The sequence below is a fragment of the Nylanderia fulva genome, unplaced genomic scaffold, assembly GCF_048542155.1.
Source record: "Nylanderia fulva isolate GAGA-0341 unplaced genomic scaffold, ASM4854215v1 Scaffold22, whole genome shotgun sequence".
Classification (NCBI taxonomy): domain Eukaryota; kingdom Metazoa; phylum Arthropoda; class Insecta; order Hymenoptera; family Formicidae; genus Nylanderia; species Nylanderia fulva.
Window position 1 is genome coordinate 3685864 of NW_028190285.1, and position 25029 is coordinate 3710892.

The following is a 25029-nucleotide window of genomic DNA, read 5'->3' on the forward strand; positions in this document are numbered from 1 at the left end:
TAACTTATAATTTGTAATTTTTGTAAAAATTGTGTTTGTATTTATATGTGTATTATTTCATAAAGTAATTTTTTCTTTTAGGAAGAGGTTCTATTTCACAAACTAAACGACGTTCGCTAGACTCTACAGATAAACTCTACACGGTAAGCTCTAAAAAAATCTGATTTATACAAGTTCATGTTTTAATTCAATGAGATTATCTTAAATATTTTATAATCAAGGGTTATATTCGCTACTTTATGCGAATTTTTCCGTTCTGATGCAATATACAGGGTGTTAAAAAAAGGGTAAAATATTTTAAGAGGATTTAGTATATGCCTAAAAACAAGTCGAAAAGTCTTAATAAACATGAGTCTGTAAATAAACCGTTTTTGCGATACTTTTAATTTAATTTTTTTATATTGTTTTATAATTTTTCTTTTTTGTTTGAAATTTTTATTTTTATTATAATTGATGCAGAAAAATAAGTTTGCATTTTATCTTATTTTAAAGAAGATGCTCAAAATAACAATAAAAATTATAAGAAAATATTAAAAAAAAATAAAATTAAAAATATCTCGAAAACGGTTTATTTGCGGACTCATGTTTATTAAGACTTTTCGACTTGTTTTTATATAGGCATACTAAATCCTCTTAAAATATTTTACGCTTTTTTTTAACACTCTGTATATCGTCCATCTAATTAAATCTCACAAATACGATCAGAAGATTATTAAGTAGATAAATTTTGTAGTTTTATTTATTAACAATTTTTCCATAATAATTTCCATAACAATTAATTAACGCTTGTTTACTTGAATAAACCAGTTATTATTTAGAATAACTATCGTTCTATATCGAGAGATACTTTTAAATTTGATACGCATCATAAATCTCTAAGATTTATAGAACTGGTCTAGAGAATTGCAAAATTTATCTGTAACCTATTACGTGTGTATACGTTTAATCCAAGATTTTCTAGCCATGGATCTAAAGTTTTAGTATTGCGGACAGCTTTCAAATTCTTCTCTAGTTCTTTATTTGGTTAGTATGGCAAAAAAGTTGCAAATTAAATTGCGTCTAAATTTCGGTATTATATTATAGGGACCTCTAAATCACAAATAGTAATAGTTGAGCTCTCTTGCAATAGATTGCTAAAATTCATTTAATGCATTTAATGCTGATTTTATAATTATCAAAATATATAAGATGTATTGTATATTTCGAAGAGGAGAGAGGAAGAGGGAGGAATCAACTTGAATGATATATTAATATATTTTGAATGTAAAAAGAATAAGAAAGAGAAAAAGAGATAAAGAGAAAGTTTATATAAGAAGGAGGAGGCCACTGAACGCAGAAACTATATCGTCTGGTTCATGTCGGGTTCATGTTCATGCTGTTCCAGCGAACCACAATGAACATGTATAAAATTTATAGCGTGCGGTTGTGTGGTATACCGTGTGGTTTTCCGCCCACTCATACTCACGTACATACCCGTGATTTATACCGTCTATAAAGTAGTTATTGGTATGCGAATCAAGCCGTAAAAAGAGAGAGAAAATAAGGGAAATTATTTCCCATTTCTCCTGTCGCGCGTGCGCACGTGTATTCAATTATATATATATATATATACACACACACACACACACACACACACACACACACACACACACACACATAACTAAACACGATCTGCTCAACGTTGTTGAATTGTCGATAAAATATATCTAAATATAAAAGCTACAAAAATATTTGAGCTGAGAAAAACAAAATATTGCAAGAGCTTCCGTATTCTTTCTCTTCCTTGGATCAATTTTGATTATCTTTACCCGGCTCTTCTCCTGGTCCTGGTTTTGCTTCGATGGTTCAACTTAAGCCACACATATTCTTGTGTACTTACACGGGCATACGTGCATGTACGCCATATTAATTACAATCATTTCCTGCCACTTATGCCCGCGCGAGCGAGATTTAAATTATAGATATCCATTGCGTGGATCAGAAAGAAGAAAAGAGAAATCTAAAAGGAAGAGAGAGAGAGAGAGAGAGAGAGAGAATGAAATAGGGCAGTGAAGGGGTCTGGACAAGGTCCCAGCCCCGCAGTCGTGATTATAGGGTACGCGCAAACATTTCAGGAATCAGACTCGCGTTGGAAACTCTCAGGTCATGGGTCAATCTTGCTCCTCTTCCCCTCCTTTTCCCTCTCTCGCTTCTATTTCCATCCTTACCAATTCCTTTTCGATTTTTCTTAATCTATGATTTTTTTTCATTTTACCATTGTCGAAAATATTTCGATAAATCAAACCACCGAAGAATATCGAAGTAATTAACTCGCAGATCGAAAAAGTCCTCGCGACTAATTTTGAATTTGTCTCGAAAAAAATTGTCCAATTTATATAGAAATATTTTTTCGGGTTAAAAAAATAAAAACTGGAAAATTGTCAGGACGTAATGGCGACAGAACTCGCAACGCCGTAACATATCGACCTAAGTGGCGTGAAGTCATAAATCAAAGGGTACCGGTCCGCATTGCATCTAGACTCCGGACGCAATTAAATCGTAAAATGCGCATCGCGTATTAATTATAATCAGCTACGCCGCGTCGTGGAATTTTTCTACGACGATAAATTCAATGTCGAGAAATATACATATAAATATCTTTCTTTTGCGACAAATTTTTCTTCATCTATAATCTATAATATATTGTTTATCGGTATCTATACATTGGATTACATTTTGATTCCGTCATATGAGAGAATAAGGTCGCTCGAGGTTGCATAAGGTTGTTTTTCTGGAAAAAATAGAAATAAATTTTGAATTTTTACCGCATTGCTAATCTTTGTCTGAAAGTTAAAGAAGAAATTAAATTTGTTATAAAACAAATTTTTCAAGTCGGTTCAAATTGACGGAGGATTAGATTAGCGATGGACATGTGCGCAAGCGCGACGCAAACTCTGTCTGCTTTTCTTTCTTCTCTATCTCTCTCAAGTATTTTCGACATTTATACGCGCCTGTTTACCACCCGGTAAATATTATGCCGCGATCATAACGTATATCTCGGCGGGTTTGGCGAGTCTTGTACGGAATGGCCATTAGCCGCATTCAATCACCATTACACGCTCACGTGCTTTCTGTACCTCGATCACTCGTTTCTCTTAAATCCTTGCTCATTCGAGATTAAGATAAAAAATACACGCCAACCAGAAAATACATGCTAATCATGACACAAACCGTGAGAATTTTGCCACTCGTTTCATTCTCGGATTAAATCCTCCAACTGTTTCGAATTAACTAAAAAAGATAGACATAGATATGTATCTTCCATTTTTTATAATATTGCTTTTGTATGTGTATGTGTCCCAATTGAAATTGATAGTTTACGCACATATGCATATGTAATACATATACACATGTACTGATTTCTCGCGATGAATTAATTCGCAATCGATCGAGATTCGCCAGTAGTAGTTGCGCCGACAACGATGTAATCGGCGTGCAAGTATTTCGGCCGGGTGGGTCTCGTCGACCGGATTCCCGAGTCCCTTTCTCGGCCGCGCGGCCCTCGGATTCTTCATGGTTCCCAAGGGGGTCAGAGGTCGGTGGGCCCTCCTCCGCCTCGATTCCTCATTCCGCCGCTCTTCGACCCGCCACTTACGAACCGCCCATCTTCTTCTCCCTTTCTTCTTCTTTCACGAAAGAGTTATTCATTCGTTCGGACATGACACGAGAGACGTCGCGTCGCGTCGGAGTAAATTTTTGCAAAAATTGCGAAATTACAAATTAGAATAAAAAGGAAGGGAAGGAGAGAGAGAGAAACAAAATATCAAAGTTCAAAAAATATAATAAATTCAATATGTATACATATAAGTATAATATCTGTAAATTTAAAACAATTTGATTTACACTATTTTTTTAACAGAGATTTTCAATCGATAAGATGGAAAAATGAGAATAAAATTGGATAAAAGCAAATTAACAAAATTACATATCTATTTTATTTGAATTTATATAAGAAAAATTTGAAACACGCGTACATTAATGGGGTAAATTATGTCCCGTTATATGATGCTTCTAATCTGAAATTTAGCAAAGCGAGATCTTATTATCATACGCACCGTATATATGTGCGCGACGTCTATATTTCCATTGATCTCTATTTTATGGGAAGAAGAATTACTATATAGTATTTTTCTTTGGTCGATATAAAAGCACGCAGGATGCGAAGGCGCGCATGGGTCGAAGAGGCGTTTACGACGAGGTTTCGTGAGACTGGAGCTCTCAAGCCCAGGGTCGTTTTTACGCTGTCTGATAGCCGACAATTACATGGTCACGGCGATTGGCCGATTCATTTTCGCGGGAAACATGGACCAATCGGGGTATGACCTTCTCTCTCTCTTTTTCCTCATCTCGTTTTCTCTCTCCTCTCGTTTTCTTCTCCTCTCCTAGAGTACTATACTCGACGTGCTACAACGAGCACGTTTAGTCTAGTCAGAGCTGTAGGTGATTCTGTAGCGCATCTGCAAAATTTTACCATCTGTATTCTGTGATCGATGAAAAGTGCAGGCGAAGTGCGATATTAGTTTTTTAGTTACAGTTATTGTTCTCTCAGTTTTTTATATTTTTTACTTAAAGATAGTGATTTCTAGTCAGTGCGAGTGTAATATATGAATCGTTCAAAAACGTTAACGCGCGAAAAATATAGTTTAAAAAGATTCTTAAAAGTATAAAGGAATTCAAAATAGACAAATCAGGAAATTGAAAATTCAAGAAGATTTTTAGAATATTGGTTGCATAAAATGACATTGAAATCTATCGGACCTGAGAATTGTTATAATTATTATTAATTATAATTTATCGCAGAAAATATGTCAGAATTATCAGAAATATATATAATGTTTCTCGATAATAAGATTTATTACTTTCTGCCATTGGAAGAGTTCATTATTCACCAATTATTCTTCTACTTCTAGAGTAAGCGAATCTTATAAGCTTTATCTAATAACGAAAATTAAAATGACTACATGAAATGTATTATATATTAGAGTATACTAGTAGCTTGCTCTTATTTTTGTCTTTTGTTCTCGACGGGGGTTGTTTTGGAGAGTGCAGTTTCTAGAAGATAAAAAGTCAGCATTTCAATTATAATATCATGACTTATTTCGACTCGTGAATTTATAATCTAAAAATACCAAGTATCTAATTTTTCTTTCTGCAAATAACAATAATTATAATTTTCCTCATAATTATACATATAATTTATACACAAAGACACAATTGTTCGAGAAAATTTCCAAAATATTAAAACACAAAATAATATATATTATATACATATACATATATACACGCGTAAGAAATCTTTCTCATAAAAAATATATGTTCATATACGATTCTATTAAAAATTGCACACTATATAGGCTGCTACTTGGCAGCGCACGTGTTTGTCACGTGAAAATTGATCGTCGCCCGACTATGTATCGTTTAAATATTTATATATAAATATATTTGAAATGTACATATTCGTGATAATATCTGCACTGTCAACGAAATTTTTCGATACGGAAAATATTTTTGTCCTATATTAAGTACTTTGATATTAATTTAAAAACTAATTAGAGAGTACTGTGTATGTTTTGTTTCTATATATAACGTAAATGATTCACAATGTTTTATCGATGTGTGTATTGTGCATTTTATATTAATTTTTTTATACGATATATTCTCAAAAAAATCTTTTTGACGATTTCTTCTATTTTATTTACTGTTTAATTTAATAATTATTATATGTATAAGAGAAAAATTGTGAAAGAGTAGTAAATATTATTTATTTTCTACATTTTCTGAGAAATTTTCTTTATTCTAATCTTTTTAAATCTGTTTTCTTTTAATCCATTTTAAATTTATTTGTTATAGAGGATCTGAAGAAGCGACACTCCTGGAGCAGCGAAACCGATTATCAATTTGTTGGAACAGAAATTGCAAATATTGTGGGAGGAGACTCTACGAGTTCCTTAGTTTTCTCGAAAAACAACAGAATCTCCTACAAGGTATTTTATTTTTCAAATTGAAAAATGCTGGGGCAAATTTGATATTTTGGTCGGATTTTCATTTATCTATTAAATTTGTCTGAAAAACAATTAGTGTCTGATGTTTAAACAATTTTTAAGAATTAAAAATTAAAAAAAGATTAAAAATTCCTATGAATAATTGTTTTTACTTACAATTCTTTGAAGATTTAATTAAATACATTTTTTTATTATTATTTTTTTTTTATCTTTGTACGTTTTGCACGTAAATAATGTTAAAAAAGCAATAAAATGCGCTTACATTTGTCAAAATTGATGAAAAAATGTAAAAATTATTACAATAGTTCGCAGTTTTTCTTTATCTATATATAAGAAACATATTTTTTGTATAATAGAATAAACGCAATGTAACATAAGTAATCGCGTCAATTATTCAAGTATTACGAGAATTATTACACCAGCTGTATTTGTATTACTGCTCTAATGATGTAGTTCCAATGGATTATTGTTGTATTATTTAACGAGAGATATCGTTGATTCCTGAAAGAAGAACAAACAAGGCATGCAAATTATACATGTCGCGCAACGCCCGCGTATAATCTCGTAAGACAAGAATATGGTGAAAGATCGTATAATAGTATAAAATAGAAGTGCGAATTGTATAAATTAATATATATATAGCTTATTTTGAGATATATTCTGCGTTAAATAGCTAAGAAGTCACAGCATTTTTCTTCTTCTCGTCTCTTTTGTTTATCTTTTTAAATGTACATTTTATTATTATTTACGATTAACCGTCACTCTAGAATTGTGTAGTATAAATTATATTATACAAATGCACGGTAAAAAGATGTTTATAATTCAGAACAAAATATTAGAGAGAGAGGGGGGACAGGAAAGAGATAAATGGAAAAGCCAAATGCAAGCATGCATGCAATGCCGGTTATGCAATTATTCTAGAAAGATTTATTTAATTTTTATTATTTATAATGACAATGGGAACAATATTCAGACGATATATAGTTTGATTTATAAAGTATAATTTAATTTATAATTTGTAAAGTTACTTAAATTTAATTTTTATTTGATACATATAACTGCATGTTAATTATAGAGGATCAAATTATATATATATATATATATATACTTTCTACACAGGACTTAAAAGAAATTCAAATTGTTACTATATGTACGTATATTTTAAATATAACTATAATATATAATACTTACATTTGCAAATTATTTATAAATAAATTCGAAATAATTATTTTCGTCCATGTTTGAATAAATGGTGTAGATTTGAGGGGGATGGGGGGAAGTATAAACAGTGCAGCGGTGAAATTCCGAGATTTTGAACAGCATAGCTGTTCATCGATTGTTGAGAAAAATCGAAAAAATTTCTTGAAGAAGATGAAAAAGTGAATTAAAGGAGCGGAAGTAAAGGAAGAACGAAAGAAAAAAATGAAATAGAGAAAAGGAAGGTAGATATAAAGGTCGATGAAGAATGAAATGGAGGGGAACAAAAAGGAAATGAGAGATAAGTTAAGACTGTAAACTTTCGGACGTTTCGGCACGAAGAGGAAGGATACACGGAGGAAGTGGCAGGCGAGGATGTACTCAGGAGGTCAATGGGGTTAAATATTCCACGAAGAGAAACTTCCATTTCGTGATGAAGCTCCGAGAAAACATATAGAGACGTGTGATCTTTATATGTGAATTCTGAATATACATGTAACATTTTCTCTTTACGCGCTCGAAACAGATAAATAACTATTATCACAAAAAATTGTCAGAATATTTCTGCTATTTTTATCATATTATATTGTATTTATTATTTTATTTAGCGTCTTTTTTAATCTTTTGATTAAATATTATGGATTAATTAAAAATTGTAAAAATCAAAGAAAAACTTATTTTCTATTGATTTAAAAATTATTTGTATATTTACACTTCATATTTTTTTTAAATTATAGCTTATATGTATGGCATGCATATATTTTTACGTTAGTCTCACATTATCAATTGGTTGACAGAAAACGCATTTTCTAGGAACATGGCCGTTCGTTGCAGACGGTGGACTTGGTGGCGGACTGCCCATTGCAAATTATAACAGATAGCTCTAGATCCCTGTCATCCTCAACGTTGTCTACGTTCTTGCCGTTTTCGACGTTTGCTACATCGGCGACGAGCATGGGACAACGATCAAGCGCTCTATTGCGTCCAAAAATTTCGCTGACCTGGGTCCTACGTGGTCAACAGCAATCTGGATCCAACGGCACCTATTCAACCACTAATGGCAACGGAAGTAAAAAATCCTTTTATTTTATTTCGTTATTTTTATTACTTCTTTATTCTTTACATTTTTCAAGTTCATTTTGTTATTGTAGAGGAAAAAATAAAAAATACATTTTACGTACACACGCACGCACATATTCGCGCACACACATACACAACTGCAAATTATATAATTTAAATTGATGTAAACAACAATATTGATAATGTTTAAAAAGAAAATTAAACTTTTGTAAATAATTTGTATTACTAAAATCTCATCTTTTGTAATATTGTATTATCCTGTGTATATGTATATAATAATTTATTTTTTGCACATTATATGTGTACATGTGTGGCGTGTGTATAAATATATACATATATATATATATATATATATGTGTGTGTGTGTATAAATATATAATATGTGTGTATATGTATATATTAATAATAAAATGACACAAATTCTTGTTCGTGAAGATGCAAACAGTGATCGAGATCTTTTGTCGCGCGGTAGCAAAGAGAAGTCTTCAGGAAGGAGCCTTAAATGCTTCAAAGAAAAAGACGTTAATAAGGAGAATATTGAGAACAGGAAGAATGTTGAAAAGCGTGAAAAGAAAATTCTCCATAGACTCGAGAAGATAGAAAGAATCGAAGAGGTAATTGTGCATATACATATATAATTTTGATCTAAATCTAAATAAATTTTCTTTTAATATATAAACTGTTTTTCTCTTGCAGAAAAACTTTCGAGTGTTCAGTGATTTCAACGTTCAACGATATTTCTCATGTTTTAAAAAATTTATTCCAGCTTCTACACATACATTATTCCTTTCAAAAAGTATCGGATAATTTGTGTAAAGTTTTTTAAGATAAACATTTTTCTTTGTAGAAGAATGTTTATATTATTAGTAATTATTTTTTTATAAAAAAGCAATGTTTTTTTTTATATATTTTAATTAGAATAATTTTAACATCTACTAATTATTTATCCTAAAATTTTAATATTAAATAATTTTTTTAAGTATAATTTGTATTGAATCTCTCTCTCTCTCTCTCCCCTCCCCTCCAATATCAAAATATTAAAAATAAATGTCTCTAGGGGATTAATAAATTCCATCTTTCTTGCATAAACTATAACAATTAGCAAATTTTATATCTGGAAATTATTATTTATATTTAATAATAATTCAAGTATTTGTCATGTGTTACATAAATATATACATATATTAGTTTTATCGTTTCTATTAAATATCTATTAAAAATTTATGATTCGACTAGAGATATTTATTATAATGTTATCATATTTTTGTTAATCTGATTTTATTCCTTCCGAATATAATAATTACTTTTTCTACTATTAATATTTTTCTTTTAAATATTTCTTTTCAAGATTATCAACAAAGAACCAATTAGCGACAGACGATTGGACAGTACATTGGAAAAGTATTTCGATAAAGAATTTGTCGGTCTGAAAGATATAAAGGAAAAAGAGAAAGTGAAAAGAGCTATATCTGAACCTTCTTTAGTATCTCACGAGTCAATGTCAACATCCAGTGGACGAGAGAAGCACCGGCATAGACGAACCAAACGTTCGTACAAGCCTAGATTACCCAGTAGATTCGGTTACGAGATCGCCGATTTGGACGCTTTCTTGACTAAGGTGGTTTTTATCATTTATCTTAATCTTAACTTTTATCCTTTTTAATACAGTTGCAGCGTTAAAATTAATATATTAAATGTATTCATTTCATAAAAATGTTAAAGACAAATTTAATAAAAAGTTATTTAATATAAATCTTTTTCCTCAACGAAAATATGATAAAGATTTATTGATCGACATATTAGTTATTTTTAGTGTTATACGCCGGAAATTAAGTATTAAATTAAAATTTTAAGTATTAATAAAATTTTGATGAAATATATATAATTTGTAAAATATATAAAATAATAAAATTAAAAAATTTCTATCTTTTATCTTTTCCACAAAATTTACACATACGCACACACATTTTCAATTACTTATAATTCTAGAATTATTAAAACAAATCAAATTCAATTGAAATGATAAATAGTGAGTGTGTGTGTGTGTGTGTGTATGTGTGTGTGTGTATGTATGTATGTATATGTATATTCAGTTTGTATAATTAACTCTTTATTTATTAGAATAATAATAATAGAATAATTCAATTTCCTCTAAAAAGTTTTTTTAGTTTTCTACTACTTTTACATGTTTTACGAGATATAAGAAAAATATACCATTTATAAAATCTCATAATCTTTTAGGCATCCATAGAAAGACCGGCAAACATTCCAGTCGTCCTATCTTCTCCATCAGTATTATACCAAACTCAGGGCGGTATTCAAGATGAAATGGCTCTTCCTCTGGGTACAGTCGTAAATGCTATTTTTAAGAACCAAGCCTGGTTGTATGTCCAAACACCTCACGGCCAGGAAGGATACGTCGGTTACGCCGCTTGTTTGCCTTTAGGAATCTTACCTCATCCTACGCGAGGACCCTGTTGGGAGGATTCTACCGATATTTTTCCCCGACCTCTCGGTAAGCAAAATTTCATAAGGTTCAAAAGTAAAAGAAACTTTGACGATGCAAAAAGTTATATATGTGTATTTACTGTAAGAATATCAAATTACACACATGCGCATATACTGTGTGTGTGTGTGTAATTTAATTAGATTACATGTAAAGTCATGTTTAAATGTATTCATTATTCTAAATAACTTATACTAGTAATATTAATGATAATAATAATAATAATAATATAGAATTAATTCATTTTTAATTTGATTTATAATTCTAATTTAAGATCTATACAAAGAAATTTAAATTATTAGATTTTTCTTAATTTCTTAACTTCCCTAATTAATATTTTCATCTTTCTCAGGCAATATGACGGATACAGAGAAGTTGCGAGACACCAGATCGGAATGTGGAGCAAGCCGCGGGCGTAGCGGTAGGGTCAGACGATGTACGAGAGATGCATTGTCGGCATGCGGTGAGCGTAGTGTCGATCGGTTGTATCTAAGGGCGGCGGCAAATGCACGCACCAAGGGTTCCCGGCACACGTTGCTAGTGATCAGGAGTGATTACGAGGCAGGATCCGCGAATGCTCTGACTGTCTTCAAGGGTGACGTAGTCGCTTTGCTGAGCGATCATATAAATGACTGGTTCTGGGTACGCTCTAGGGATGGTAAGGAGGGATTCATTCCTGCTGTTGTTGCTGGACATGGCTTTCTTTGAGACTATTTTTATCCGATGAGATTTATGTAACGCGTGCGCGTGATAACGGTTTTTATTGACATGAAATGCACAAAAGGATTACACATGTATATGTACATACATATACGTGTGTGTGTGTAGCATATCGTTTTCTCGAAATAGTATATATATCTTCGTAATAGTACCGTAATTGCCAAATTATTGTTTATTAATAAATTATTTCATATAACTATAATATAAAGAATGAATTAGTCTTTTTGGAAAATTATACTTTAATAATTTTGTAATATTTTTTATATTTTTAATTTGTAATTTTGAGCGAAATCACATTTTCAGTTTTGATTTTATAATACGTGTATGTATATACAGGGTGTCCCATTTTAATTGCGCACCCCCAATTACATCAAGTAGAAAGTGGTCGGATGAAAAAAGTTTCAGACAACAGTTGTTAGATTTTGGGAGAACATCCGATGGTGACCCTAATCTTATCGTTGATGACCTTGATCAAAGTGATTTCAAAGCAAAATGTTTTTAACGTAAATTTTCACGCTCTATCAATTTCCGATATCAAAATTAGATCATTCCATTTGAAGAACTAAAGTTAACGTTAAATCACCTTGATCAAGGTTATCTACGATAAGATCAGGGTCACCATCGGATGTCCTCTTCAAAATCCAACAACTTTTGCCTGAAACTTTTTTCATCCGACCACTTTTCGCGATATTACGCGGGGGTGTACAATTAAAATAGAACACACACACACACACACACACACACACACACACACACACACACATATATATATATATATATATATATATATATATATATACACATACATACATACATATATTGCAGAAATATTACATTTGATGAAAAATAATTATTTCTTATTAACCATCAAAGTATATAAAATTTTTTAAGTACAAACTTTTGAAATTTATTATAAAAAGTTAATTATAGAAATTATAGAAATTTATTAAAAAAGTTACATTAAATATGTAACATAAAACAATAAAGTCTCATGCATTGTCAATCTAGAATGTTATTATTCATTTGAATTGTTATTGTCATTGTTAAATTTATATTTTTTTATTTTTTTCAATTAATTTTTAATTTTAGCAATGTAATGAATTGTCCATTGAAAAGTTAAAATTTACCTAATTCTCTTCTTTATTGTAAGTTAGAAATAAAATATAAAATCAATTATTCATTAGTGAAATAAATCTTTGATAATTATTAAGGTACTATTTCGAAGATATTTAATTCGAGTTAATAATATAATAATCTGATTTCTCTCTTTTTCTGTAATATTTTCATGTATCATTACAATGGATAATGTTTTTTATAGAGTTAAATTTGATCCATAATTAAACTTTTATATTTCGAATTATTCATTGCGAGATGACTTGTCAGTAATAATTAATTATTAAAATTAAAACGAAGTTATGTGCACTTAAATTAAAATTTTCAAATTTATAATCAAATAACTCTCATACATGCACAAATAAATTCTAAATTAAATTAAGTTATATTTTCACAATATTCCTCTGAAATTGAAAATTTTAACCGCATTTATTTATACAATATTGGTTTTTATTATTTCAAAAATTACATTTTTCTTTGTATTTTTTTTATACAATATGTATTTAACACACGGTGTTCGCGACGTTATATAAAAAGCTAGTGTTCTCCTGAGCTAAATTTTAATTTTTATGAATTTATACTTTAGTTGTTCTTTAGTCAAATTTTTGGTAATAACCATTTGATCTGTAATAAAAACTATATAACCGTATGGGTCATCGATGGCATTTACTAATCGTGAATGTGTTAATACAATATAGATTTCAATAAAAAAGTCGAAATAAAGCAGATAGTATATTTTGGATTTGGAGAAAAGAAGGAAAAAAATAAATTTAAAAAAATGTTATTCAAGAAATTAATATACTAAAAAATTAATTTTGCTGCACAGAGAGAAGTCGTGTAAGTATCCTTTGTATATTTGTACAAAAGAATTGTATCATAAAAAATAGATGTATATTTTATTAATATATTTATTACAAACAAAAAAACACTTCTAGCGTTAATCGTACCTGTTGTTCCATCTATTTAATCAATAAGAAAATAAAATTGTAACGCAATACCTATTTTGTAATATTCTAATAAATATTATATTATGCAAATTTGAGCGTCATCTCGCGATAATTGAAATTCGTACTAACATCGATACAATTCGAGGAACCAGCAGCACAAAGTACTTTATGCGGTGTTTCTTGATGCACTATACTATATACAGTGAGACTCGAGGTTGGTACTTTAGCCAATATCTCATCCTGGTATGTCATGTGATAAACATGAGTGGCCGCACCACCGGCAATCACGCGTTCCTCGTAGATTTCCGCTACATGTATTCCCTGATCAGCCAGATCAAAGATTGTCGCTGCCTCCATCGTCCGCATGTGCCACAATGATAGACTAGGTCCACCGCCACAAAGCTAGAATTAATCTGAATAATTAATATCCTGAATAATATCCAAAGATATTAGTCTTAATTAATGCATATGTAGAACATTGCAACGAATATAACATTCGCTATGATTCTTCTTTATCTCTTCTTAATTAAATTTAATTATTTTAAATATAATTTTGCTTTATCCTCTTTAATTTTAATCCTAATTAAATAATTAATCTTTTTCTAGTAAAAATTTGTTATCAACTATGGTTTGGTTCTATATTTAATTATGTATCTATTTAATAATTATATTTATACTTCGAAATTTATATTTTTCAATTAAAATTAAACAATAAATTTTTGTTTCGCACAAATGTGCAAATTAAATATTTTTTATAAATATAATTTTTTAAATTTTTTATTACATACCAACCAATCTTCTGTGAAATCAACGGCACCGATCCACTTTCCAAATCGTGGTCGAGCAACTTTATCTACTAAATGGGGTGTTAATACATTTGTATTCTCTCTCTTACGTAAATCCCATAATCTCACAGAACCATCCTCACTGCAGGATGCAAGTTGATTATCCCTGAAAATTTAAAAAAACTTTTTTTAAATTATTAAATTATTTAAGTGCTCAATATTTTTTACATATTGTTATTATTAAATGTAGATAATTGTAATTACATTATAGCAAGGCAGTGTATGTAATCGGTGTGACCTTGCATGCTTCTCAAAATTCTCCCATCCTCTAAGTTTATCATATATATGTTATTATCACCACAACCAGCATGTAATAAATTATTTGCTTTCGAATACACCATGTAATTTATGTCTGGTTTATCATAATTATTTCTGAAAAATAAGCAATGTTTGTATAAGCAATAGTTAAAAGATATATATATATATATATATATATATATATATATAAATTTATAATTGTAATTATTTAATTTTCATTAACATAATTTGTATTTAATAATTTAAAATTTGCAAAGAAAAACAAATGTATGTGTGCATGTACATAAATGTGAAAATTAATAATTATAGAGTAATTTTGCAATAATAATACTTGACAATAAATTATTATATATTAATAACTGTAATTTACTAGTTAAGCATTGCATATAATAAAGCAGTAAAACAATAATAGAACAACATACATCTTTTGTATCATTTTTAATTTAGATTTAAATATATTATTTATGTAAATTTGGTAATTATTAGGACATATATTTCACTTTAATTATATTCTTTCACTTTTACTTACTTATTAGCAGGAATTTGAACATTCCAAGAAGCTTTACTCTTAGGAGTTTTATTCGAGGTAATTGTCTTCCAGTCCCATCCTGATATTTCACCACGTGTTCCTGTTACGAGGAAATTTTCCATGGAGAGCATGCATGCAATTTCCTGTTCTGGATGCGCGGCAAAACGATAATTAGGTCCTTGTAATTCATTTTCTTCTATCTTGTTAGGTCCTAAAGTCTTTGATAGACTATTTAAAAAATTTAAGTTAAAAATTCTTATTAATAAATCGAAAAATTAAACTGTTCATTTAAGTTTATAAAAATAACGATGCACGCACCAAAAATTATTTTATATATTCATATATTAATATTAATAATTATTTTTTATTAAATTAGTGTAATATTCTGTTATATATATATATATATATATATATATATATATATATATATATATATATATATATATATCATAAAAATCTTACTCAAATATTGACACGTCTCCATAAATATTGCCAGCCAAAAGATAATTTCCATCGGGAGAAAACGTTTGTGATAATACAGTATTATAAAGTAACTTCTTGTCGGAAGTTTCTATCATTTTTTCCACAATTTATTAATGTTTTTGCACATAGTAAAAATACAGAATTGTTTGATCCATATATAATGTATATACTATAGGTCTGCTTATTGTGTTGACTGCACTCTTGTCAGAGGTTGTCTCTTTTGCTCGACATTGGATTGAAACACTAACGAGGAGTACCTCGTCAGTGATTGGAAGGAAAAAAATATAATTTGGTAATATGCTGAAATCATCAAATTGTAACTAGAGTAAATGCCTAACTGATGTTCACTGACCAATCAAAGTCGTTCATTTTCTTTCTAGGGATAGAAATGATAAAGAATTCTGATTGGCCACATTTCGCAGATTAACAGTTGAGCAATTTCAAGGTACCTTTTCATGTATCGCTCATCGCTCGTTTTTGGCGATATAATGACGTCACGTAATCGCTGGCAACATGATTTTGTAGTTGGATTTTTCTAACTACAAGCGATAAACAAGTGAAAGACTGCACGCAGTTTTCTTCAGTATTACAATTACATATAATTAAACATAATTCTTAACAATTATTATTACTACTACGTTATTTCGGATCGAGTATCTTAATGTTGGAAAATTTATGCTTATTACATTAAGGTATCATTTTATGTGCAGCATACTGCCGCAGCAGTTTGTTGCTATTGGTGAAATTCAATTGAACGAACAGCAAAGGCAGCAAAGCAAAAGAACACGCAACTAGTTGATTCTAATTATTGTTATTCTTATATTAGTTAAATAATAGATTTTAAGAATAAAATAGATTATTGTGAGAATATAAAAACAAAAATTGTAATTTTAACCTCGAAATAATAAGAGAACAAAGAAATATGCTCTAATAAATTTTGATCACGTAACTGATTTACTGCTGCAGCATGCTGCGTATGAAAAGGCACCTTTAGGCTTGTTTTCTGTTTCTGCACTAATGAACTAGTGCACACTGGTGCAATAAGTTAAAATGAGAGAAGTATATTTTGTCTCACTCTAACTTATTGCACCAGTGTGCACTATTTTATTAGTGCAGGAACAAAAAACAAACCTATTGTGTCCTGTCTGATTTATCATCCGTGCGTATTCGCTATGATGAGATCGTTCTTGAAAAATTATCCTGTGAAATTTCATCGTTTGTTTGCGAGAAATTATTGTTATTTTCGGTGTGCACTGTGAGTGGTTAATACAATTATTAATTAGTCAAATGTTAAAAAAGATATCCTTTCGTAATTTTTTCGCTTACTTATATGCGGATTGTTTAAACATTATACACGAGCGAATAATAATTTTTCATTAAATTAAATATTTTTTGTAGATTGAATATGTTACACTTTCATTATCCATTTGATTCATAAATTTCAAAGTTGTCTTTCACACTTGTTAATGGCCTAGTTTACATCAAGCACTTGATATGTGTATATAATTAGTGTATTTGAACTGGTCAGCTAATAACTGAACCAATTTACTAGTAATTGACTATTTGATACGCGTATCAAGTGTTTGATGTTAAACTAGGCCAATATCGCCGAAAACGAGCAATGAGCGATACATGAAAAGGTACCTTTATTGACTACATATTTCATATTTCTCGGTCCGAAAATTCGGACAAATTCAGACAATGAGATGTTTTGATTGGTTAATCGTTGATGGGATGGCTGACGCGACTCGTGACGCGCTCATGGAAACTCTGCCATAGAGTTTAATCTTGAGCATAGATTAGAGATAACATTAGTGCAGAATCCAGTTCGCATTCGACGTTGCGAGGTTAAATCATATTTAGGTTAAAAGAAATTTTAACAGAATTGTGAAAAATATTCCAAATGGCACATACTACGAGATTCCTCGTGATGACCGGCAAGTTTCTGAAGGGAGGTTGTAATCTACAGCCGATGGCTGTGAGATTCTCTAGGTAAAATCGTTTAACATTCGATATACAAGACGAATGACCTTTCGACCTTGCAAAATAATTTTTTTTGAATGTTTTTCTTAAAAATCAAATTAAATTTGTTATTTTGGAATTTTGATCATCTACGATTTAAATTAATTACATTCTTGACAATATAAGATTTAATTATTGAGAGATGTTTGTTTCAACTTCTTTTTTTAAAAGTGTACTGTTCCTATTTTTATCATATTTCTTCACTTTTTCTCTCTTATAAGTAACTAAATATACATTTAGTTTTATATCTAAAAGAATAAAAAAAAGAATTTAATAAGTACAAATGCATTTTTATTTTTAATTTAAATTAGAGGTTAAAAATTAAAAATTTTTGTACTTTTATCATTTTATAATTTCTATAGTGATCTGTAAATTTATTATTTAATTTAATAACTATATCTGTGTCGTTTGATTTTTAGTAATTTGCTCTTATAAGCATCTTATTTTTCTGATAGAAAATTGAAGATAATGGCAATATGTAAGACGTGACAGAGAGAAAGAGAGAGAGAGAGAGAGAGAGAAAGGAAAAAGAAAATAATTTTATATGTTGTAGCTCATGGTGGTCTCATGTAGAGATGGGACCACCAGATGCTATTTTGGGAGTTACTGAGGCATTTAAGAAAGATCAAAATCCCAAAAAGATCAACTTGGGTGCTGGCGCTTACAGGGATGACAATGGCAAACCATATGTTCTTCCTAGTGTTCGTAAGGTTAGTTATAAATAATATTCCAATTGTGTTAAGAAAAAAAATGTATTTGCCAATGCATTTGCATGCATTGGCAAATACAGATGTATACAAAGATAACATTAGACATTATCTATTATAAATAATAACAATATAATAATAAATATTAAACACAATAAAATAAAATTATTATAACATATAATAAAAGTATATTTTTCGTGATAGGCAGAAGAAAAAATTCGAATTAAAGAAATGGACAAGGAATATTCTACAATCTCTGGCAATGCTGAATTTTGCGAGCACAGTATTAATCTGGCTCTTGGAGATGGAAATGAAGTTGTTACAAATGGATTGGTAAATATTACAATAAAATAAAGATTATTTAAATATTAAAGCAATAATATAAAGCTTTTTCTTTATACGAACTTCTTTCTTTAGAATGCGACGGTTCAAGGAATTTCTGGTACTGGTTCTCTATTTGTCGGAGCACAATTTTTATCTCATCATTTTCCTGGTAATAAAGAGGTTTATCTTCCAACTCCTTCATGGGGAAATCATAGTCCTTTATTCAGGCTTGCTGGACTTACAGTAAAGTCTTATCGTTACTATGATTCAAAAACTTGTGGCTTGGATTTTAAAGGAGTAGTTGAAGACATATCTGTTAGTACACACACAAGATTTCTAATAAATAGATTCCCAATATACACTTGCATTAACAGAGAATGTTTAAAAGATAAATATCAGAGTCCCAAAAAATTTGGCATTATAAAATTACAATAACTAATATTGATTAATACAAGAATAAACATGTTGAATATTAATTTTCTTTTTAATAAATATATAAATATACGTAAATGTAAATGTATATATAATTAATAATGAGAAACTTACAAGAAATGTTGCATGTTTAATATTAGTGTTTTACATCATATTATTAATGTTATAAGAATTCTGAAAGAATTAATATTTTACTATTAATACGATGTGTCTATCAACAGAGCATTCCTGAGAGATCGATTATCCTATTGCATGCATGTGCTCACAATCCCACTGGTGTTGATCCTAAAGCGGAGCAATGGGCACAATTGTCCACTTTGATCAAGAAAAAAAATCTATTTCCATTTTTCGACATGGCATATCAAGGCTTTGCTTCAGGTATTTTTAAACTTTAAAAATTACTGACAATTCCTTTCTTCTTCATGCATTGTTACATAAATAAATATATAAATGAAAATAATGCGCAAAAATTATAAATATAATTTTTTTTTTTTTTTTTTTTTTTATATAATAAAAATAAAAATTCTTTTTAATACACTAGTGTCTAAAGATCTTTCTTTAATATAAAATGTAACTGTATATTTATTACATAAAACTGTAGAATTAAATAAAATTTAAAAGAAAACTTTCTTTAAAAAATTGTAAACTAAAATTAAAGATATTAACACATTATTGTAATTATTATTTTATTATCTTGATCTATTTTTCTACAGGCGATCTTACAAGAGATGCCTTCGCAGTCAGACTGTTCATTAAAGAGGGACACAAAATCGCTTTGGCTCAATCTTATGCAAAAAATATGGGTCTCTATGGTATGTATAAGAAATTTTTAGACTCAAATACAAAAAATAATGTTATATAGGATTAAATATTAAATTGTTAAGTAACTTTAGTAATTATATATATATATATATATATATATGTATGTATAATTTTTAGATTTTATAAATATGTATAGATAAAAGAACAACTTTTGCAAAATTGTCTTATTTTCTCAGGCGAACGCGTTGGTGCGTTCAGTTTGGTAACAGACAGCAAGGAGGAGGCTGCTCGTACTTTGTCGCAATTGAAGATTGTCATTAGGCCAATGTATTCGAATCCACCAATCTACGGAGCTCGTATAGTCAATGAAATTCTCGGCAATCCGGAATTGCGAAAGGAATGGTTGCGCGACGTTAAAGGTATGGCCGATCGCATCATTTCGGTTCGCACAAAGCTCAGTGATAATTTGAAGAGAAATGGCAGCATTCGTGATTGGTCTCACATTACCGATCAAATTGGAATGTTCTGTTATACTGGCCTGAAGCCAAAAGAGGTAATTTTTTTTCATTAAAATATGGATTAATTTATTGTTGTATATTTTTTATGTTTATAGCTAAATATATTATAGTTATAAGTATATTTAAAATTATATTAGATATTATATATTAAAAATTATATCTTATTAACCAGCTTATTTTTTACACATTTGAATGTATTTAAATAGCAAACTTGAAGTAGTATGTGTGTGTGTATGAATTTGCCAATATTTTGAACTATTTTTCTATGTTATGCTCATTTCTTTCGACACATTTTTTTCCCATTGTTCTGGCAGTTTGAAGATGCTTTCGCTTTGGACAGTTAGAAGAATAAAGTTTTTCCACAAAGGCATCTTTAAAGTCTTAGAACGATGGAAAAAATATGTCGAAAGGAGATTATAGAAAAATAGTTGAAAATATAAATTTAGATGTTATTTATTTTTTCAATGATAAAAATTAAAAAAAAATTGTTTATAACTTTTTGTATAATTTGTATATTGGCATTGATATATTAAATACATTTATATATATATATATATATATATATATATTTGTATTTCTACATTTATAAGTTATAAGTAAGGATTGATATTATTCTTTTAAATAAGAATGCAATGTTATTAATTCAATTCTATTTAATTTTGTTGTTAATTTTACAACAGGTGGAACAGCTCACAAAAGATTTTAGTATTTATCTTACCAAGGATGGTCGCATTTCTATGGCCGGTGTGACATCGAAGAATGTAGAATATCTGGCGCATGCGATGCATGAAGTTACGAAGTAATTTTTTATAAATTTATGAAACATTTTAATATCTGAGATTGTTTCATACAATACTCAATGATAAAAAATTGTTTATAATCAATTATATTTTGTACTTTACGCATGCAATGTTATAATCAGAATGAACAATCGTAGCATTGAATCGGGATCTTGTATAATATTATAGCAAATCTATCAGAAATCACACAGCATGGATAAAAATAAGTGTTTTCTGATATTCAGTAAGCAACCTGGATCTTTATGTAAAGATTTATAAATATTTTTTGTAATGTTCTGATCGTATCGTTAAAATAAGATTATTTTATTTGTTATTGTACAAAGTAACATTTTTGATTTTCTTGGTATAGCAGTAAATAGATTTATATCAAATTTGTTTTTGTTATGATTATACAATATATATGTTTAACGCAATATATTGTATATGTACTACATAGTTCTGCAGGTCGGAATATAATGAAAAAATACGTTTATTTTGTAATATTTTGGATACTTTTGTTAATTCGAACATAAAAATTTACAATCGATTTTATTAAAAAAAAAAAAGTTTTTTTTGTATTATATATCTGTGCTGTGTGGAAATAATTGTGTTCTTTGGCTTATACTAGTATGAATCGTCCACTTGAGTTGCATTAAAGCGAACATTTATTGCAGCTGTGTAAAATAGAGTTTAGTAGAAAGCGCATTGATTTGTAATATGTTTGTAAAATTTATAATTATAAGATAATAACTTCTATTTTAAAGTCACAATAATTGAGCATTATTTTTATTTCAAATTACTTCAATTCTTACCTTTATTGTAACGTTCCATAAGAAAATATTGTATACTGTTATTCACTTTTTTATTTGAATGATTATGTGATGATTTAGAATGTAAATAGCAATTTAGAAAAAAATTGTTTAGAGAGGTAAATTGTGAACACAATAAAATGGCAAATAGTGAATTTGAAGTGGAAAAATTCGACTGTATTTTATACAATATATATATATATTTTTGTTCTGTATAGCTATCCAAAGAACTTTATATGAAGAAAAATATATTGTATAGTGTATATATATGTATGTATATGGAAACTTAGGTTTCTTTTATAAATATAAATATTTCAAAATATAAAATATATAGTAATGTGTAACATGTTTTTTGCGCGTTTTCCCACATTACAGTAACTAAAATCTTAGTAATAAACTGTAATTATAAATAATCAGTTTAACTTCGTCGATTTTTCTATCCTGTTTCGGTTAACCGACAATCGATTGCAATTCATAAGAGAAATTGCGATTATTATAATTGTTACATTAGTTTAGGGTCCCCATTTACATATGTTGACATCAGGTCACGTGTTTTTCCAATATTTTTTATTATCGAACGGAGGGCTATTCTGTTAATATTTTTTATATTTTTAATCAGGCCATTTTATTTTTTAAAGAATTTGGATTGCTAATTGCGATAATTAATTTTGTCATTACTTTAGAATCATCATTTAAATATCTTAACTTGACGTTAGGTCGTGTTTTTCCGTTTTTTTATTATCAAAGTGAAGGCAATTCTGATAATACTTAATTATATTTTTATCCATGCTCTTTTTATTGTTTAAAAAGTTTAAATCGCTAATTGCGATAACTAATTATGTCCTTACTTTAAAGTTTTGATTTAGATAACTTAGACGTTTGGTCACGTGTTTTGTAATATTTTTTATTATGGTGTGGCGATTACATCGTCACATACTTCCCTGAGATTAATAAGGAAAACACGCATACGAATACGAACACTGACATATACGAAAAGGACAAAGGCACAAATAAATATAAATAAAATATTACAGACGAGACGAAAGACGAGTAGGACAGAAACAAAGAAGTAAAAATAGATAGAAAATTCGCGAAGCCTCTTGAAGCCTAGCGAAGGGCGTTTTTGAGGCAAGGTATAAATAGGAGATTTTTAGATAACGAGATATACCGTCTTCGATAGTCGCCGCGCACGGACGCATTACTTTATTAATCCGAGCGAATCAAGTTTATGTATTCACGCGTACCGTTTACATTGAAGAATATATTGTGAGGGAGGTAGATGTTTTAATGAGAGGACTCTCTTTGTTGGGATGCCTGGATTCGCGGGTGTCAGGAAAGCCGCGGGAGAGGCGAACAAAGGGGTCTTGCTCGTGAGATGGTTGTAATAATTATCACACCACGTTTAACTGAACTGATCTTTATTCACGCGCATGGTACTTACAAATACCATGTTCTCGCCGTGTGACTCTATATTCTAACAAGGCTTATGCCATACAAGTTGTTGCGACGTAGTTGAACGTCGCGCGCCCGACCACACTCCTTCGCTGTACTTTAGCTAAAGATACCGTCATGACCGCCGCCTTCTTCCTCGTCGACCACGAGGTTTTGCGCCACTGCGCGCGCATCTACAGGATGCGCGCGCCTATCCGCACGCAGGCATAGTTATACTATGCAAGATATATCTCGTAATATATCTTACAATATTCAGTTCGCGACGCGCGAAAGAGACGCTAAAATGGAAGAGACGGTTATTGTGATATTTCTATGTTTAACCAAGCTTTTTTATTTCTTAAAAAGTTTAAACCGTTAAATACGATAAAACATTTTTTGTTATTTTAAAGTCTCTATTTGATATTGTAACGTTTGATCATGTGTTTTGTGAATATATTTATTATCGAAGGGAAAACTAATCTATTAATATTTTGTAATATTTTGAACGTCCTATTCACTTTTTAAAAATTTGGATCGCTAATTGCGATAATTAATTCTGTCATTACTTTAAAGTTAGCATGTAAATACTTTAAATGAACATAATATCATGATTTTTATTTCAGTATATATTTAAGTATCAAAAAGAGGGCTATTCTGCTAATATCTTTTATATTTTTTACCAAACTCTTTTACTTTTTGAAGAGTTTATATCGTTAATTGTGATAATTAATTTTGTGATTACTTTAGAATCATAATTTACATTGTGGCGATAAATGCCACAAGAATATTAAAATATATATAAAATAAAATGTACACGAAATAAAAAATATATGACAAGCGACGAGTGTTAAGGTCGACCGGTGACACAAAATAATAAATAAATAAATAAGCGTCTAGCATGACGAAGGTAGATTGTGATTTCCGATCCCTCAGGGGCACTACAGACTCATCCCTGTAGTGTACGGGTGTCGCAATCCCGAGGTACCCGAGCTGGAGTGTGTGGTGACGGATGAACAAGGTGCGATGGGCGTGCAGGCCCTAAAAAGGACTTGTCCACTGCACTAGGTGAAGGAAAACACCGAAGATAACACCCGGGGGGGAGGCCCCGTTAGCCAGGCAAGGCAATCTCCTAAGGGGAAGGAAAACCCCCGACAGAAAAAACCAATTTTTCTTTTCAGATATGAGTAGTTCCGAGAAGAAAGCGAACGTCCTGGGTTCGGATACCAGGAACCGGCGTGGGGGGGGGGGGGGGGGGTGCAGGCCTGGCTCCCTCCATGTCGTCAACAGACGACAGGTCGTCCACGGATTTGCCGGCTGGGTCCGTGGATTGGAAAGCGACAGCGCCGAGGATCAAGCCGAAGAAGGACGTGGAGGGTCAGCTGATCGAGCTGACCATTACCTGGGAGGGGTTGGGTAAGGATGTCGATCCGAGGAATCTCGCGATCGATGTCTGGCAATTCCTCTCAGATGCGCAGGTACGTGCCTATCGTCAGAGTGACACATATAGGCACCTAAAGGAGCAGGTC

General features: G+C 30.1%; 3 protein-coding genes across 3 annotated transcripts in view; 2 read left to right on the forward strand and 1 right to left on the reverse strand.

Moving 5' to 3' along the window:
- The window catches only part of LOC146723219 (uncharacterized), a 16121-nt gene extending 3573 nt beyond the window's left edge, over nucleotides 1–12548 (forward strand). The window contains exons 4-9 of the mRNA XM_085482925.1: nucleotides 5890–6023; nucleotides 8052–8307; nucleotides 8754–8932; nucleotides 9667–9936; nucleotides 10560–10833; nucleotides 11177–12548. Of these exons, the coding sequence (XP_085339051.1) occupies nucleotides 5890–6023; nucleotides 8052–8307; nucleotides 8754–8932; nucleotides 9667–9936; nucleotides 10560–10833; nucleotides 11177–11532 (1469 nt within the window). The 3' untranslated portion in view covers nucleotides 11533–12548. The remainder of the gene's footprint in view (nucleotides 1–5889; nucleotides 6024–8051; nucleotides 8308–8753; nucleotides 8933–9666; nucleotides 9937–10559; nucleotides 10834–11176) is intronic.
- Nucleotides 12549–13085: 537 nt separating this feature from the next.
- thoc6 (THO complex subunit 6) lies at nucleotides 13086–15980 on the reverse strand. Its single transcript, XM_029299977.2, has 5 exons — nucleotides 15699–15980; nucleotides 15237–15464; nucleotides 14654–14821; nucleotides 14393–14555; nucleotides 13086–14006 (listed from the first exon to the last, which is right to left on the reverse strand). Exons 1-5 carry the CDS (start codon nucleotides 15812–15814, stop codon nucleotides 13686–13688), a joined length of 996 nt encoding a protein of 331 aa, XP_029155810.1. The 5' UTR covers nucleotides 15815–15980; the 3' UTR covers nucleotides 13086–13685.
- A 1527-nt stretch (nucleotides 15981–17507) lies between these two features.
- Nucleotides 17508–22401, forward strand: Got2 (glutamate oxaloacetate transaminase 2). Its single transcript, XM_085482848.1, has 8 exons — nucleotides 17508–17711; nucleotides 18295–18451; nucleotides 18653–18781; nucleotides 18866–19087; nucleotides 19426–19582; nucleotides 19918–20016; nucleotides 20203–20519; nucleotides 21165–22401. The coding sequence occupies exons 1-8, from the start codon at nucleotides 17623–17625 to the stop codon at nucleotides 21285–21287; spliced, it is 1293 nt and encodes a 430-aa protein (XP_085338974.1). The 5' UTR covers nucleotides 17508–17622; the 3' UTR covers nucleotides 21288–22401.
- Nucleotides 22402–25029: the final 2628 nt, after the last annotated feature.

Coding starts and splice junctions, on each gene's coding strand:
- Got2 (XM_085482848.1), top strand. CDS start 17,623: ATGGCACATACTACGAGATTCCTCGTGATGACCGGCAAGTTTCTGAAG. Junction 17,712..18,294: donor ATGGCTGTGAGATTCTCTAG/GTAAAATCGTTT, acceptor TATATGTTGTAG/CTCATGGTGGTCTCATGTAG. Junction 20,017..20,202: donor AAAAAATATGGGTCTCTATG/GTATGTATAAGA, acceptor TTATTTTCTCAG/GCGAACGCGTTGGTGCGTTC.
- thoc6 (XM_029299977.2), bottom strand. CDS start 15,814: ATGATAGAAACTTCCGACAAGAAGTTACTTTATAATACTGTATTATCA. Junction 14,822..15,236: donor GTTCAAATTCCTGCTAATAA/GTAAGTAAAAGT, acceptor CTTATTTTTCAG/AAATAATTATGATAAACCAG. Junction 14,007..14,392: donor ATTTCACAGAAGATTGGTTG/GTATGTAATAAA, acceptor GATTAATTCTAG/CTTTGTGGCGGTGGACCTAG.